We start from the raw sequence: 15,828 nt of genomic DNA, 5'->3' as shown, positions 1-15,828 counted from the left end.
CAGAAGAATAAGTAGCTGAATATCCTCCTGTTTTGCAGCCCATGTTTTGCTGGGCAAACTTTTGTATTTCCTCCTTAGCATGTAATGCATCAAAACAATGATTTTGTCCCTCCAGGAAAGAATATTTTGAACATAGGCTACAGCAGTTTGAATCTCATGTCTGCTTCTTGACATTCCCTGGTACTGGAATAAATTTACTCCTAGTCTGCCTGGTGTACAATGAGTAGCCATTCTCCCCAAATACTCTGCTCTCTCCCACTTTTAGTACTTTGTCTTTCTGCCACAGTTTTGTCAGAATCAACTCCTTTAGTTGGTAGAATTGCATGTTTACTATTAAAGGTCTAGGTTGCAATCTCATGACCAGGTTTGGAGCATACACACTATGTGCCTTTTCAATTAACAACTCCTGCTGTGGAATACCAGTCCAGTTGCTTATTTGTGCTTTCATAAAATTAATATAGTCTGTTCCTTCCAGCTTCTCTGGAACAGCAGAAAATCTCAGGTTTTCCCAAAAAGCTCTGTCCTCTAGTTCTATTATTTGTTTTTTGAAACATCTCTTCTTGAGCAGTCTCATATTCAGCCAGCCTTTTCTTCATTTCAACCTCTGATATTTGCAGAATGTTTAAAGCTTTTTCATTTTTCCAGCCTTTTATTTGAGTTTATATACTCCATCAGGGTTTCATTTATTTTAATCAGGTCTGCATACGACTGTCTTATATTTTCCTTTAGGTTTGTGGGTATCATGTCTAGAGCTTGCACTGTTTTTTTTTTGCTGAACAGCTGCAGTATTTTTCCTAATCAGTGTTTTTTCCTCACCTTTTGTATCTGATTTTCGTTCAGGTTTTATGTATTTCTTTCTTCCTGGCATCCAGGCAGTGCACTTACTAACCAGTTACTGAAATTTACCCAGAAATATAAATCCACCGTCTTTCTCTTCTGAGTTTATGTTTTCACACTGGGAGAGCTGAAGTTATGCTGTTGATCAGTGTGCAGCCATCTTGGTAGTCCCAGATGACTCAACCCTTGAGCTTCTCTGCTTCTGCTACAACCCTTACATAACAATGACTTAACTGCCTTGACTTGCTTAAGACACTGGTTAAAGTCTTCAGACTTGCTTCTTAAGCCAGACAAAACAAATTGTATGCTGTTTATATTGCAGTTACATTTACTTGGCAGAATACATTTACTAAAATTATAATCTAGTGATTAAATACAAATTCAAGCACTAACCTCTATTGATCATCTTAGAGTCTACCTTAATCAAGATTTAAAACTTGATATCCATGTTACAAACAATATACTTAAACTGACTGAAAAGCCATGTGCTTTTAATTATGCAACACCCTACCTCGCCTCCAATGCCAGATTAAACCTTGACACAACAATTACCTTGATCAGGCTACTCTTTGGTCTTGACAAGGCCACTCTTCCGTCATATCATTTTTATACAGATTCAAAAAGTTATCTTCAGAAACATTAACTAAACTATCAAACAATATCAAAGCATGTTTTATGAAGTGCTGTAGAATTTATCAAGTTCTACAAACAATAAGTTGGCCCACAATCTTTGAAAGAATAATGCTGACTCGATTTTCCATGAATTAAAAATAATCTGTAAACATTACATCCATTCTTTCAGTCATTAATAGGAAAATCTGCTATTTTGTTTAGAATATTTTGCTCATCTAATAATATTACATTTCATTTAATATACTTTAATAACCACTCTAATAATGTCATATTTGGCTATTATATTTCCAAGTTATGGAAGAGTCACCCCTTCTCATATCTAATAATGTCCATCTTTATTAATACTCAAATCACTCATTAAAAATAATTGTAAATGCAATGTAATGCACATGTGAAACTATATGAATTTCAATATCAACCTTTGTTTACTAACATTATACAGATCACATCAACTGGTATTACAAAGACACAGATGGCACAGTGATTAAGGTCTTTAACTCCTATGCATAAAGGTACAAGGCCTGTTTCTGACCTATGGCCAATGCCTATGTAAAGTCTGCATGTTCTCCATCTCTGTCCTTGTCTTCAGGAATCCCTACACCTCTCAGAAACATTGTAGGTATTTCCACTTGAAACTTATCCAAAAATAGAGTTTGTGGGCAGCAGCACAGACGCTAGATGGTGTCTATTAGGGAAGGCACTTCAGTGGAATATTTCAGTGGATTTCACAAAAGATGTTCAGAGAGTACTTAAAAAAGTAAACATTAGCTAACATTTTCTGGATTTTGACTGTTATGCTAATCCTAGCCAGGCACGCAATACGTGTTTTTTCATGATTTAAATTAATTACTTTCCTACATAAAACCTTATACACAATGATACCCTGCAGTTAGTTTATTACATGAAGTGGACACCAAGGAAACATGAGTGGTTTCTTGTTTTTTGAAAGTGCATCCCCAGCTGTAGTTCGTTTCAGCAAGGTCACACATGCATATGAGTCATGCTAACTTAGGAAATTAATACAGACTGACAAGAAAGGTCATCCTTACTGTCTCTGCATTTCATGAAACACTAATCTTGAAGTGACTTTTTGTTATATAGTCTATGTATAAGCAGATGTGGCTTGTAAGTAAACAAGCAAACAATTCATTTAGACTCTAATGTCTCAGCACTGTTCTATACGACAGCTGTATAAATGAGTACACTAAACAGGATCTTATTTTGCTGAAATGCACATTAAGTAAGTCAAGATTATGTACTTGTTCATGCAAGAGTTGCCTTGGCAATATAAACTAAGACAAACACTGTGGCACTTGATAACAAGATGACAGTTGATAAGATAACTGTTAGGTGATGTGACCTATAGGTCAGATCACCACCACTAGTCTTATTTCAGCAGAATACAAGTGTTTTTGTCCAGTAAGTCCAGCTATGCAGTCTTTTCTTTATTAATGACTAGCCCAACAGCTGTCATGCTACAAAGGACAAAGCCTGAATGACGATACATGTCTGAGAATGAAGCAAGAACAACTCTCTCAACCAATGTCAGAGTAGAGGTTCAGTGATGCAAACTATACATTTGTTTGTTATGTCCCTATATAAGGTTGTAAAAATTGTGATGTGAAAACATTTACTATGCTAAAATATCATAAATAAACAGAACAAGGTTTTTAAATAAAGCATATACTGCTTTGTGGAATTACCTGTCAAGCATTTTTGTGCTGGCCCGTTCTAGCTTTTCCAGGATTTGCGGAAGCAGCGTGTCATCATCACATGACCCTCCCCATCCGAGAACTCGGGCAAGGTCATTTCCAGTACCAAGAGGCAACACTCCCAGCTGGCACTGAAACACACAACAAAACAAAGTTTGTTAATGCAAATGAAATACACGAACACAGAAAAACAGAGCAGCAGACAATAAATGTATTATGTGATTTGCATCTCAAATTTTGTTTATTATGGTTTAATCAAATACTAATTAGCAAATCTGGCCTAACAACTCTGCTTACTGATCATCACATTTCCATGGTAAAAAAAAAAATCAGATATTAGTATGCTGGTCTTGAAGCAGTCTATCCAGTGATTCAAATGCAATACACTATATTTTCTTAGTGTCAAGTATCAGTTCAGTTACCTTTCTATTAACATCGCTATGGACAATTTATGCACATTTGATTGCCTGATGAAATCACAAATGATGGCCTTCATATAAGAACTGACCTGCCCAAAGGATATCTCACACACAAACATTGTAAATAAGACGGTCAAAAGTAATTTTATTAGGCAAGTGAGTAATAACTACTTGGCATTCAAAAATGTCATTTCCTTGATTAATAACAGTCTTTCTTTACTCTGCCAGTTTAATTTACAGTATTCTGTCCATGAGAAGTACCTTCTTCCAGCACTTACAATAAAGGCAGCTATCCTGAATACTCAGCAGTCTTTTCAATTTGTTATTCACCACCATAGTGATTTTTTTAGGCAAGGCTCAAAAGACAAACCGACCTCCATAGGTATCACAAGGGATAAGAAACTAAGAGTAATGCTACTCAACGCCAGAAGTCTAAACCTCAAGATGCACGCACTCGAAACTCTCCTTAGCATGAAGAACACTGATATCTGTGCAGTAACAGAAACCTGGTTCAAGGCTCCCGACAGCACCCCAGTACTACCAGGTTATACCTCATACCATGTTTTTCGGCCCCAAAACTTGGATCGAACCACAAAAGGAGGGGGAGTATCAATATTCATCAAAGATACCCACACCTCCAGGTTGGTGGCACAGCACGAAGCATCAGAGACTATCCATGTGCAACTAACAGTGGGTAAAACTGCCTTCCAGTTTATAGCCTGCTACAGACCTCCCAAACCCAGGAACCCCACTCGGCCATCCTGAGAACACTGGAAAATATGAAGGTCTCTCCAAACACCATTATATTGGGCAACTTCAACTACCCTAACATAGACTGGGAGCATTACTCTAGTTCCAACACCCTAGCCCGAAGGTTCCTAGAATTTATAAACTCAAATGCTATGGAACAACTTGTTGCCACTCCCACAAGAGGGGAAAACATACTGGACCTGATCATCACCAACATGGGGACTCTATGCTCCAGACCAGAAGTGTATCCCTCACTGGTAAAATCAGACCATAAACTAATCTCACTAGATATTTACATCCCGACCCCAGCCCCTGCCCAGAAAACCACAGTGAAAAACTTCTTTAAAGCAAATTTCACACTCCTCAAAACCGAGGTGGAATCCTTCAAAGCCCCCGGGCCTGTGGAAAATACGGCCCAGACCGCAGAATCATTTATAAACGCATTCTATGAACACCTTCAGGAATGCATGGATCATGCAATCCCAAATAAAACCAAGACCCAATCCTCCAAAGTTAGGCGTCCTGTCTGGTGGACCCCAGCCATAAACAAACTATACAATAGAAGGAGGAAGCTAATACATGATAGAGCAAAATCCCAAAAAGGGAAGGCATCTCTGATCAGTATTAGCAAAAAACTATGGGCACTCATAAAATTGTCTAAGGCCAGCTTCAAGAGAAAAATTGCACAGGACACTAAGGATAATCACAAGGCTTTCTTTAGTTATGTTAGGAACCTGGGTGGGAATTCCCAGATATGCTCAGAATTAGTCCAAAATGACAAAAAAATGACAAAAAATACACCGAACACACAGACATTGCCACCATCCTAGCTGACAGGTTCAGCGCAAACTTCTCCCCCCCTTCCCCACCAAAAGGGCAAATATCTATCCCAGCAGAGTGCTGCCCCCCTGACATCTCAGATGCTCAGGTAAGAGCCGCCCTCTCCAAAGCAAAAAACACAGCATCAATGGGACCAGACGGTGCCCCGGGCTGCATCCTACATGAACTCCAAGAAGAACTAAACCCAAACATAAAACTACTGTTCAATCTCAGCCTTACTACAGGATATGTACCCAAAGAGTGGCATACAGCAACAGTGGTCCCTCTCCACAAAGGTGGTGCCTCAACGGATCCTGGAAACTATTGCTCCATAAGCCTGACTAGCTTGGTCTGCAAAGCTATGGAAAGGATCATCAGGGACCTCATAAATAAAGATACTGGGGACCTACAGACACTGGATCCTACCCAGTTTGGCTTTGTTAAAGGCGGATCCTGCCTCTTAAACCTGGTTGATTTCTTTGAAACAGTCACCAAGGCCATTGCCGAGGGGAAGGTGGTCCACACAGCCTACCTGGACCTTGCAAAAGCCTTTGATACAATACCCCACTCGGGCATTATAGATAAGCTCACCAGCTTAAATATAAACCCCTATGTCACTAGATGGGTTGCAAACTGGCTCAAGGACAGAACCCACATGGTTAGAATTGCTGGAGCCATGTCAGACTCCAAACCAGTTACAAGTGGCATCCCACAAGGCTTAGTCCTGGGACCTCTCTTGTTCGGTATATATTTCTCGGAGGTACAGGCTAATACAGAAGGACTGTGGCTGACCAAGTTCGCAGATGACAGCAAACTGGGCACCATAATTGACTCTCCAGCCAGCACAAGCAGCCTACAAAAGGGTCTCATAGAAACAGACAAATGGTGCCAGAGCCATGGCCTCAAGTTAAACGCCAAAAAGTGTGTAGTCATCCCCTTTGGCAAAAACAAAGTGCCCACAAATTACCACATAGGTGGTAATCCATTAAGTACAGAAGAAGTAATTAGGGACCTGGGGACCCAAGTTGATAGCAATTTCTCATTTGACAACCACGTGGCCAAAGTGATTAGAAAAACATTTTATACAGCCTACCTAATCATGAAGGGATTCACATCTAGATCAGGGGAGGTCATCGTGCCTCTTTACTCATCCCTCATCAGGCCCATAATTGAGTACAATGCCCCTTTTGAGATGTACCTTACCAAACACCTGCAGCAACTGGAAAGACCCCAAAAGTACCTCACCAAGAGGATCAAAGGGCTCAAACAGATGCCATATGCTGCCCAGTTAAAGAAACTCCAGCTCTACTCAGTGGCATACCACCTGCTCAGAGGCGATCTGTGCCTGACGTATAAAGCCATGTCCAACCCGGAATTAATGGACATGCTGCACCTCAGAAAATCCAAATCCCATTGAGCTACGCGCTTGAGAGACTTGAACCTCAGCACTGAAATAAATAGGACATGCTGGAGGGACAGATTCATAACCCAGAGGCTCCCTTCACTCTGGAATAAAATCCCAGTCCAGGTTAGGCAGAGTCCCTCACTTGACTCTCTTCAAGAGGAATCTTGATGAGTGGATGGGAGATAGTAGGTTTACCCAGGTATCACTTCTGTGTCACTGTTAGACAGAGGCACAGTATACTAACCTCGAAAAAGGGCATAGCAAAATTCATTTAAAATGGGTGGCGAAAGCCAAACACACTCTGGCTAGGCTTATAAATGCCCTAGGGCAGATAGCCTAGTATGAACCTATGAACCTATGAATTGGACTTCCAGCCTATGTTGTATGCCATACAAATTAAGAGTTGTCTCTACCTCCACTCATTCTTGAAATGGTAAAAAGGTATCAGTGTTATACACCCAAAATTATAAATGATAACAAGGAAAAAATTAAGCAGGGATTTTGAGAAAATAAATTAGGTTTTGTAAATATTAGCTAAAAATGTGACATACCAAGATGATTGTGGATTTTGGATGCTTTTGGAGAAAAAAGCACCACAGTGCAAAACTATGTATATTTAGTTTAGCCAGTAAAACCCAAGTGAAGTAAGTATGAACAACATATAGGCAGCAACTGAAGACCAGGCTCAAACACTGGACACAGTAGCCGATAGCCACCACCACTGTGCCACCACGCTAGAACTGATTCAATCTGTGCAGAAATGGGTGATGTTGAGGTATAACATCTATTGATGGACAGTGCCTCTGGTATTCACTAGACAGTGCACAACATGACTTATTGTCACTTAGTGAGTATATAAACAGTCAGCCATTCATAAGCCAGTCTGGAAAGGTGTGTCACATTATGGTATGAGCATGTGAAGTCAGTGACTGGCACAGACTTCTGCATCTTTCCATAGGCAACTGCAGGCTGAAACTTTTAAAGGCATGCATGCCCGACAGCAGTAACATTCTTATTGTTACACAGTTAGCCATTGTCAGATCACAGAGAGGAGCAAGAAGAGGTCATTGTTCACCACCAAACACTCAGGTGTTACTTGCTTCTAATGATCTGAGACAACAACTACTATGCAGAATTATTCACATAGTCCATACACAAACATGTGAATGGTTTCAAGGAGCCTGCCATGCTTACCAGAAGTAAACCCAAAACAAACCCTACTGGTGGAATCCTCACCTAAATAGGGTATATAATAAAAGAAAAAACTCAGACTCAGAATCAGGAACAGCAATTCCCTTAAAGACAAGTGCTCTATTATGCAACTAAAAAAGAAACTAAGAGGTCTAATTGAGTCCAAAAATGCCAATTACAAGGACAGGATAGCCTTGCAGGCTAAGGACAATTTCAAAGGCCCTCTTCAGCTATGTCCAGAACCTTAATGGTAACACACAGCAGTGTGCTGAACTGGTGGTGAATAGTACCACCTTCACTGATCAGGGAGACATAGCAAATCTACTGGCTGATAAATTCAGCTCAGACTTCACCTCCCACCCCCAGCTCCTTCAAGTGAAATCCCGTCCAACATACTTCCCCAAACAATTAGCAGGGAACAAGTGCTGGCAGCACTCACTAAAGCTAAGAACACACCTCTAAGGGGTTCAACAGCATTGCCTCCTGAACAGCTTAAAATAAAACCTATAAGGACCACTTGAGGTACTCCAGCTACAGCCACCATTCCAAATGAATGGAAAACCACAACAGTCATACTCCTACACAACAGTGAACCATCAAATGACTCAAGGAATTAAAGACTCATAAGTCTAACAAGCCTAATATGCAAAGCCATGGAACAAATTGTAATGGGAATAATAAACAAGGGCATTAGAAAACGAAAGACATTGGACCCATCCCAATTTGGCAATATTAAGGAAAGTCCGTGCCTACTTAATCAGGTCGAACTACCTTGAGAGGGTCACCAAGGCAATGGATAAGTATAAATCATTGCATATGGCATATCTTGGCCTAGCCGAGCATCCAATATAATAAACCACTGAGGCATTGTTGACAAGTTTTCTAAACCAGGCATAACCCCCTACATAGCTCACTAGATTGCTGTCTGGCACACAGACAGGACCCAAGAATTCAGGATTGGCGAGATCACCTTCACCAAGATAATGGTCACCAGCAGAGTAGCCCAGGTCTCTATACTGGACCGGCTCCTGTTTGTCATCTACTTCTCAGAAGTACAAGGCTAATGTACAAGGCCTCTGGCTCACCAAGTTTGTAGATGACTGTAAATTGGGAACTATTATATATTCTGCCCAAGACACCAAAGTCTTGCAAGATGGCTTAACAGACAAACAACCGATGCCAAGCCATGGTCTAAAACTCAATACCAAAAAATGCTTTAAAATGCATTAAAATGCCCTTTGGGAAACTGTCAACCCAAGTTACTTAGGCCATTGATAACACGCCTAAGAGTCGATCATTCTATATCACCCACATTATAGATAATGGTATGGCATTCAGGGCCAAGGAAGTTATAGCATCACTCTACTCATTCCTTATCAGACCTATCAATGGGTACAATGCCCCCTTTGGCATGTACCTAACCAGACACTTGCAACAGTTGGAATACCCACAAAGGTTTCTCACCAGGATGATTCAATGTATAAATACCCTGTCCTACGTGAATCACCTAAAGGCTCTGTTTGTGTATTCAGTCTCCTACAGGCTACTGATAAGGGAGCTTTGCCTGACAGGCTTCTTCAGACCCAGCCCTTATGATCTTTTGAAAACGAGTAAAACAAACAGCACCAGAAACACTAGATCCAAAGATAGGAACTTCACCTGTGACTGAAACAGAATGTGATGGAGAGACAGATATGTGCCTATGGAATATGTTCCTCATCCATATAAAACAGATTTCATCCCTGATACTATTAAAATGAAATGATCAGATGGAAAATCAAAAATTTACCCCTGGTCCTGCCCCCATATGGCCCTTATTTTCAGAGGCTGCCAATAAGAAAAGTATTATCCTAACTAATACCTCCCAACAAATTCCTTACTTACCTTCCAGCTAACATGTCCACCCCCCATATAGATATCCATGATACTCAGGATCCAAAAGCATTTGAGTTGAGCAGCTAGACTTGTAAGATCTCTAGTGGTCATTAGTCTAGTAATGACCTATGAACTTATAGCATACTGAAGAGGTGAGCAGATGGACTATTCATCACTGCAGCATTTTGGACTGTGCAGATTCTAGTGACCCTGTCTAAATTTTCTATATTCTGCTCCCAGTTCTCACAGCTGTGAGCATTGCTAAGAAATAAGGTATAAAGAAGACAGGCAAAAAGGTTAGACATGACTAATATGGACAGATTAATTATCAGGTGTTGAAATGTCATGCTGTGTAGCCTTTGAAAATAGCAGGTCCTAAATGACTTTAAACAGAATAATCTGCCTACTTGTGTTTTCAAATATGACAAATTAAAATACAGTTTTTGACAGTAATTTTGATAGAGAAAATTTCCTCAATATTATTTCATTAACAAGTGAATCTTTTCTACCAAGGATACTTTTTAATTCAGAGATCATTTGAAACATTTTTAAAACAGCTGTGGCGACCCCTAACCGGGAAAAGCCGAAAGACACAAAAATTGCTTTCAAATAACTGAATATGTACAAAATGTTAGGAAATTACATTTTTAAGACTGTTCAAAAAATATCACAACCAGCAAAAACACACCCCTTTTACCTTTCTGTAGTTACAGTACTATAGACTATTGTTATAAAAATAGCATTTCTAGATTTATAACAAATAAACAACATTACACAGCCAGAAAGCTATTAAGGGTACACAAATATATAGGCTAAATTATAGCTATACTGACAATTTTTTTAAACAGAAACAAAGTCTGTTACAATTAAATAGAATAAACATACTTGCCTGTTTGTGTAGGTTGAGTTTATCGATTTCAGACAGCACCCAACCAACGCTTCCATCCCCTCCACACACTAGGATCCTGAAGTTATCAAACTTTTGAAATAAACGCAACCTAAAGAAATGACTCTTGTTTACTTTTATATTTCAAATTATATAAAATTAAATAATAGTTTTAAACATGTTTGTCTGACCCCTAAAGTACAACTAACACGATGTATACTATCCTGATGATAAATTCAGTGAAGATCTGAAAAATAATCGGTGTGAAAACAAATTTTTAGTTAATTTATCTGGCTAGACAATATTTCTTTCAAAGTTCTTTTGACAAGACAGACTGATCAATTATCCATGAAAAAGGATTGCTGTGTAAGTGTCCAAATGTTCTTTCCATGAATATGTACCGATTGATTAAGATGGTATGAGAGAGGAAGTCTGTCACTCATACCATTCTTATGAAGTTCTTCAACAGGGTCAGAAATGTGAGATGAAGCCCACCTACTGAACATCAAGAACAGTGAATTATATTATAAGATATATTTTCAGAACAGACACAGGTATGATAAACTAGTAGGATTACATTGTGGCATGCATTTTCTGAAATATCTTGTGATTGAAGTCTCTGAAACTGAAATGTATGTCATCATTATTTAGTGACTGTCTGTCTTCACAATAATAGTAGTGGGGGTGAGTGGGACAAAGGCCAAAAAATAAAGGACAAATTTTAAATATTGCTTTTATAAACTTAGACAAGATTTCTGTTGGCTTGTATTTTCTGAAGGATGCGACTGAAGTCTGAAACTAAAAGTGAAAATATGTCATTATTAGTGACTGAATGTCTTTACAATAATGGTGGTGGGACAAAGGCTAAAACACTGGGACAGATGTTAAGAAATATTGCTTTCATAAACATAGAAGGTTACTAGAGTAAAACATTTGTGTTTAGTTTACATTTTCTGATGGATGTGAAGTCTGAAACTCAAATCCATGTCATTACTTAGTGACCTGACAATAATGATCATTGGAATGAGACAAAGGCCAAAAAACTTAGAACAGGTTTTGAATATTGGTTTTATAAAGTTAGAAAGCTGCACCCTGCTAGAATTAACAGGTTTGGTGTTAGCATGCATTTTCTGAAGGACAGGAACATTTCTGTCATTATTTAGTGATTTCCGTCATCAATGATTTGCTAGAAGACTACAAATGTTACGAGAAACAGATGAAATATGAGGCAAAAATATGGAAATTCTCCAGAAATCTGGCCAGTTGAGATGTATGGTGGCCTGACTGAAATAGTGGATGTGTCAAATTAAAATGTAATGCAAATTAATGTAGTAGTTTGGTTTAATGGCTTTTTTACACAATTACCTGGTGAAGAATTGCACTTACTATATAATGAAAATTATTAGAAAGAAATTAAGAATTATAATATAAACTTTTTCTTTACTTTAAAAATATATATTAATTCATATTCTCTTATTTTGTCAGGGAACTGAGTTAAACATACTGAAATAAGTGCCCTGTCTGATTATTTCAGGCTTTTTCTCTGATTCCAGTAAGAAGTGTCTGATCTGTCATAAATGCATGGCACAGTGGCATACTTTTGTTGGGTATCCTCCCTCCATTGTGGCTTATACTGGCTGCTGTGTATTTGCTATTGCTATATACGGCAAATGGGGACTTTGTTGGCTGTTTTATGGGGTGGAAAGATATCAGTTCTTAAGTCATGAAGGTTTTTTTTTTATCTATTATTAGTTGATTATTTCTACTGATTGGACTTTCTATGAATGCTATGCTGTTTAATGAGAGGATACAAGTTCTTAATTCGCTAAAGCTGTTTTTATATATTAGTTAAAGGACTTTCAATCAATGTTAACACAGTTTTATGAGGGAAGAAGAGATGAATTCTTATTTCAAGGCAATAACTATTATTAGTTGAATGAAAGAATGCATGCTATTTCTTTAAGGATTTTCTGAAAATGCTTTGGTTGCAAGATCATTGTATTTCGCTTGGTTTTAATGTACATAAATTACTTTCCATTTCCACTTGTTAATTCTCAGATTCAATTTGTACCTTAGAGTTTTTCCTTTGATGACTTGTTGAAAAGTACTTATATAGACAGGAAGGGAAGACAGTGAATTCAGAATAAGAACAGCACAAATTTTCTTGACATGGAAGGAAGGAATTTCATGGAATTCTATACTATGTATGGCACGCTGATGCCATTCATTGCTCAACTTCTCATTAATAATGTACATCAGAGAAATTGCATCTAAGTGCCTGGTCTAGTCCAGATCCTAACTTCACAGATGGTTCTGTTTGTGTGTTAAAATATTCTGCATACTTTTACTGGCTGAAAATGTGAACTCTTGAACCTGAATTTAATGTTGATACAGCAAAGTCATTTGTTTCCTGCCATTTAGTTCTGGATGCTTAAGCAGTTTCATACTTAGAAGTGATAAAAGGGCAGGCAACCAGATATCAGGATGAAGACTGCACTGAATAAGTCGCTTTAGCCATGATTTCCCTTGACAGAGCTGCCTTAATATTTTACAAAAGCAATACATTGTTGTGGGAATTTTATATTGGCAGTGCACTCTCTCAGTAAATCATCATTCAAGTACTTACCTAAGTAAACTACCTCTGGTGTTCACAATACCCCGGACCTAATCATGCTCAATAGTGTTTTAAAATGTTGTGCATCAACACTATGGTGTTATTCGGTCATACTTTATTTTTAATATGTTAAGGAGGAGCTGTGTGGTTTCTTTAAATTGCTAAAATGGTGTTGTGTTTTGTTATACATCATATAACTGCATTAAACCTTCAATAAAACTTCCTGTTTGGACTTGCTTTAGAGCCTCTTTGTCTCTTATGTTTTTGTGAAAAGTTGCCTGAATGAGGGTCTTGCCCTGGGCTCCAAATGGCCTAGTTATTCCTCTGAATAACTGCATTACACTGTGTATACACTACCCAAAGACCAGAAAGCATTTGTTCTATTCAGCAGCAGAAATATTGAGATGACTCTACCAATGGCAAGCAGTGTTCTACAAATCAAGTTTACTAGCCAAGCCTTGGATATGGTTTGCAATAAGATGGTGTCTGCAGTACGATGCCTATGCTCCAATACATAAGGAACCCAGAAATTAGAGCTGCATGCAATAATTCCTCACAAGAAGCAGCAGTGACATGGCACAGCAAACACACACACAGAGGAGGCATGACTATTTGAGCAGTGATCACAAATATAGTAAGACTAATTTGTGCAATCAAAAATACACAACAAAGAGACTGGATATGCTTCCTCACATATATTAGTAAAGGAAAATTAGATATACTTCTGTCTTACCCAAGATGAGGTCCTCCGTTCATTAAATCAAAAACCTGAGCTGGATTTAATAACTGTTTAAAGCGACGGAGGAACTTCACTCCCTGATTGTCTCCGCTCTTAGAATTGACAAAGACTAACAGTGGGCTGGCACAGGATGGCGGACATGTAGCTTTCCAGAATCCTGTACAAAAGTACAAAATGTAATGATAAATAAAATGTATCCATCCCTAAAATCAGAAAAAGAGCATAAAATGTGGCATTTCTAGTAAATGGAGATGTTTTGTGCCTCAGTAACAACCACCCAAATGATGTTGCCATTTTGTTACATGTGTACATTGCATGCTGAGCTTAATACTACATGGCACCTAGAAGATATAATGGAGTTAGGTGCTCAACTGTACATAAAAAATAGAAGTCTATAAAAGTAGGAACAAAACAAAGTATTTAAACAATGTGAAAACAGTTTCTGCATTATGTTTCAGATGTGGAGGTTTATATATGCTGACTTTTTAATAATTCATTACATGAAATTAATACAGAAAAAAAAGACATTTTTAACATTTCTTCAGAATGTACCTCACAGCAGAAGCATAGCTTGCTTAACTTGCACCCTGTGCAAGTCCCACAAACTACTCCCCCCCGGCTGTGTAACTAAAAAGCAAAAACAAAAAAAAGTACATTACTTCTACTGGCACATCAACCAGGTGATCAGATACATGACATGTCTCTTCTTCCTCCTGCCACAGCCATTCAGGTACCATTTATGTGCCCTCCCCCCCCTTCATCACAGTTTGGTTAACAAACAAAATCTTTAATAGCACATAGCACTACCGAGCTCAGATTTTAGTTAAAAAAAATATTCACTTTCACTTTTAAAATACAGCAAAGTGCTTGCTACAATGTAGCAAGCAGATGCTACAGTTTAGACCACACACGGAGTACTACAGTGCTCAGATTTGACTGCAAATGCAATAATGGCTTTTAAAAGACGGCACTGCACTAAAGAGTGATCAAGATGATAGATGTCCCCTGATCACATCCCCTAACACTTTGCACCCTAGATGGTTTTGCCCCAACCTTTTGCCCCAACCTAGATATGCCACTGCCCACAGTACCCAAGTGATCTCTATGTTCACAATGCAACCCAAAAATTAAAAAAAAAGTGTCAGCCAGGAGCACACCTACCCCAAAACTTTATTAGATCCAGCAAAATAAAAATCAACCAAACAATGCAATAACATTGAGCTCTTTCATCCCAGTACAATGGGACTTCATCAGAATAAACTCAATAACTGGTTCTAAATCTTTAAAAGCTGTTAAGATCCTCCCCCTCCATTCCATGCTAATTAATTAATAAAATACTTAAATGCTTAAACAATTGATTGCTTATCAAGGTACAGATAATATTATGAAAAAGCTTAACACAAGCAAAAAACATTGTACTCAATCAACTGAGCAGAATCAACAATTCAAACCCTTACCCCAGAAGAACAACCCGTGTATACAAACAGAATTCTCGCAAACATGTCATAAAACATTAATTTACATAAAATCAAATCATTCATGTGATAAAAATGAAGCAATACATTAGAAACACAAACCCAAAACGAGAGCTGAGGACAGTGCACGATGTGCATAAACTACCTTTCCCAGTTCGTATACACAGCCAAGGTTGGCGTCCGTAGATGCAAGTGTAATGCAACCACTTACTGTCTCACAACAGATGAGCCCAGATAACAGCAATCAAACTGAGAGAACCTAGCATTCAATGCGATAAGGCACACACTTCTTCAAGATGACGATAAATCCACAGAAAATCGATGACACCATTCGGTTCAAGTAAAAATAGTATTTAATAGTAAGCGCTTTCACGGCTGAGAGAAGCCGCTTCTTCAGACAAACACAGAAGCGCCATTACAGCGCCAAATTTAAACAGAATGTTTCAAATACTAAAGTCTCCTCCCACCAGCTT

At 38.4% G+C, this 15,828-nt stretch overlaps 1 protein-coding gene across 1 annotated transcript in view; it reads right to left on the bottom strand.

The window, feature by feature from the left end:
• The window catches only part of DGKH (diacylglycerol kinase eta), a 1,992,493-nt gene that overhangs the window by 638,060 nt on the left and 1,338,605 nt on the right, over nucleotides 1–15,828 (bottom strand). Inside the window, exons 9-11 of the mRNA XM_044071702.1 lie at nucleotides 13,875–14,037; nucleotides 10,531–10,639; nucleotides 3,174–3,313 (exon numbers count right to left, since the gene is read on the bottom strand). Coding sequence (XP_043927637.1) covers nucleotides 3,174–3,313; nucleotides 10,531–10,639; nucleotides 13,875–14,037 — 412 coding nt within the window. The remainder of the gene's footprint in view (nucleotides 1–3,173; nucleotides 3,314–10,530; nucleotides 10,640–13,874; nucleotides 14,038–15,828) is intronic.

Source organism: Protopterus annectens, chromosome 5.part0 (genome assembly GCF_019279795.1).
Source record: "Protopterus annectens isolate FY-2018-M chromosome 5.part0, PAN1.0, whole genome shotgun sequence".
NCBI lineage: Eukaryota > Metazoa > Chordata > Ceratodontiformes > Protopteridae > Protopterus > Protopterus annectens.
This window is presented reverse-complemented; position numbering and strand designations above follow the sequence as displayed.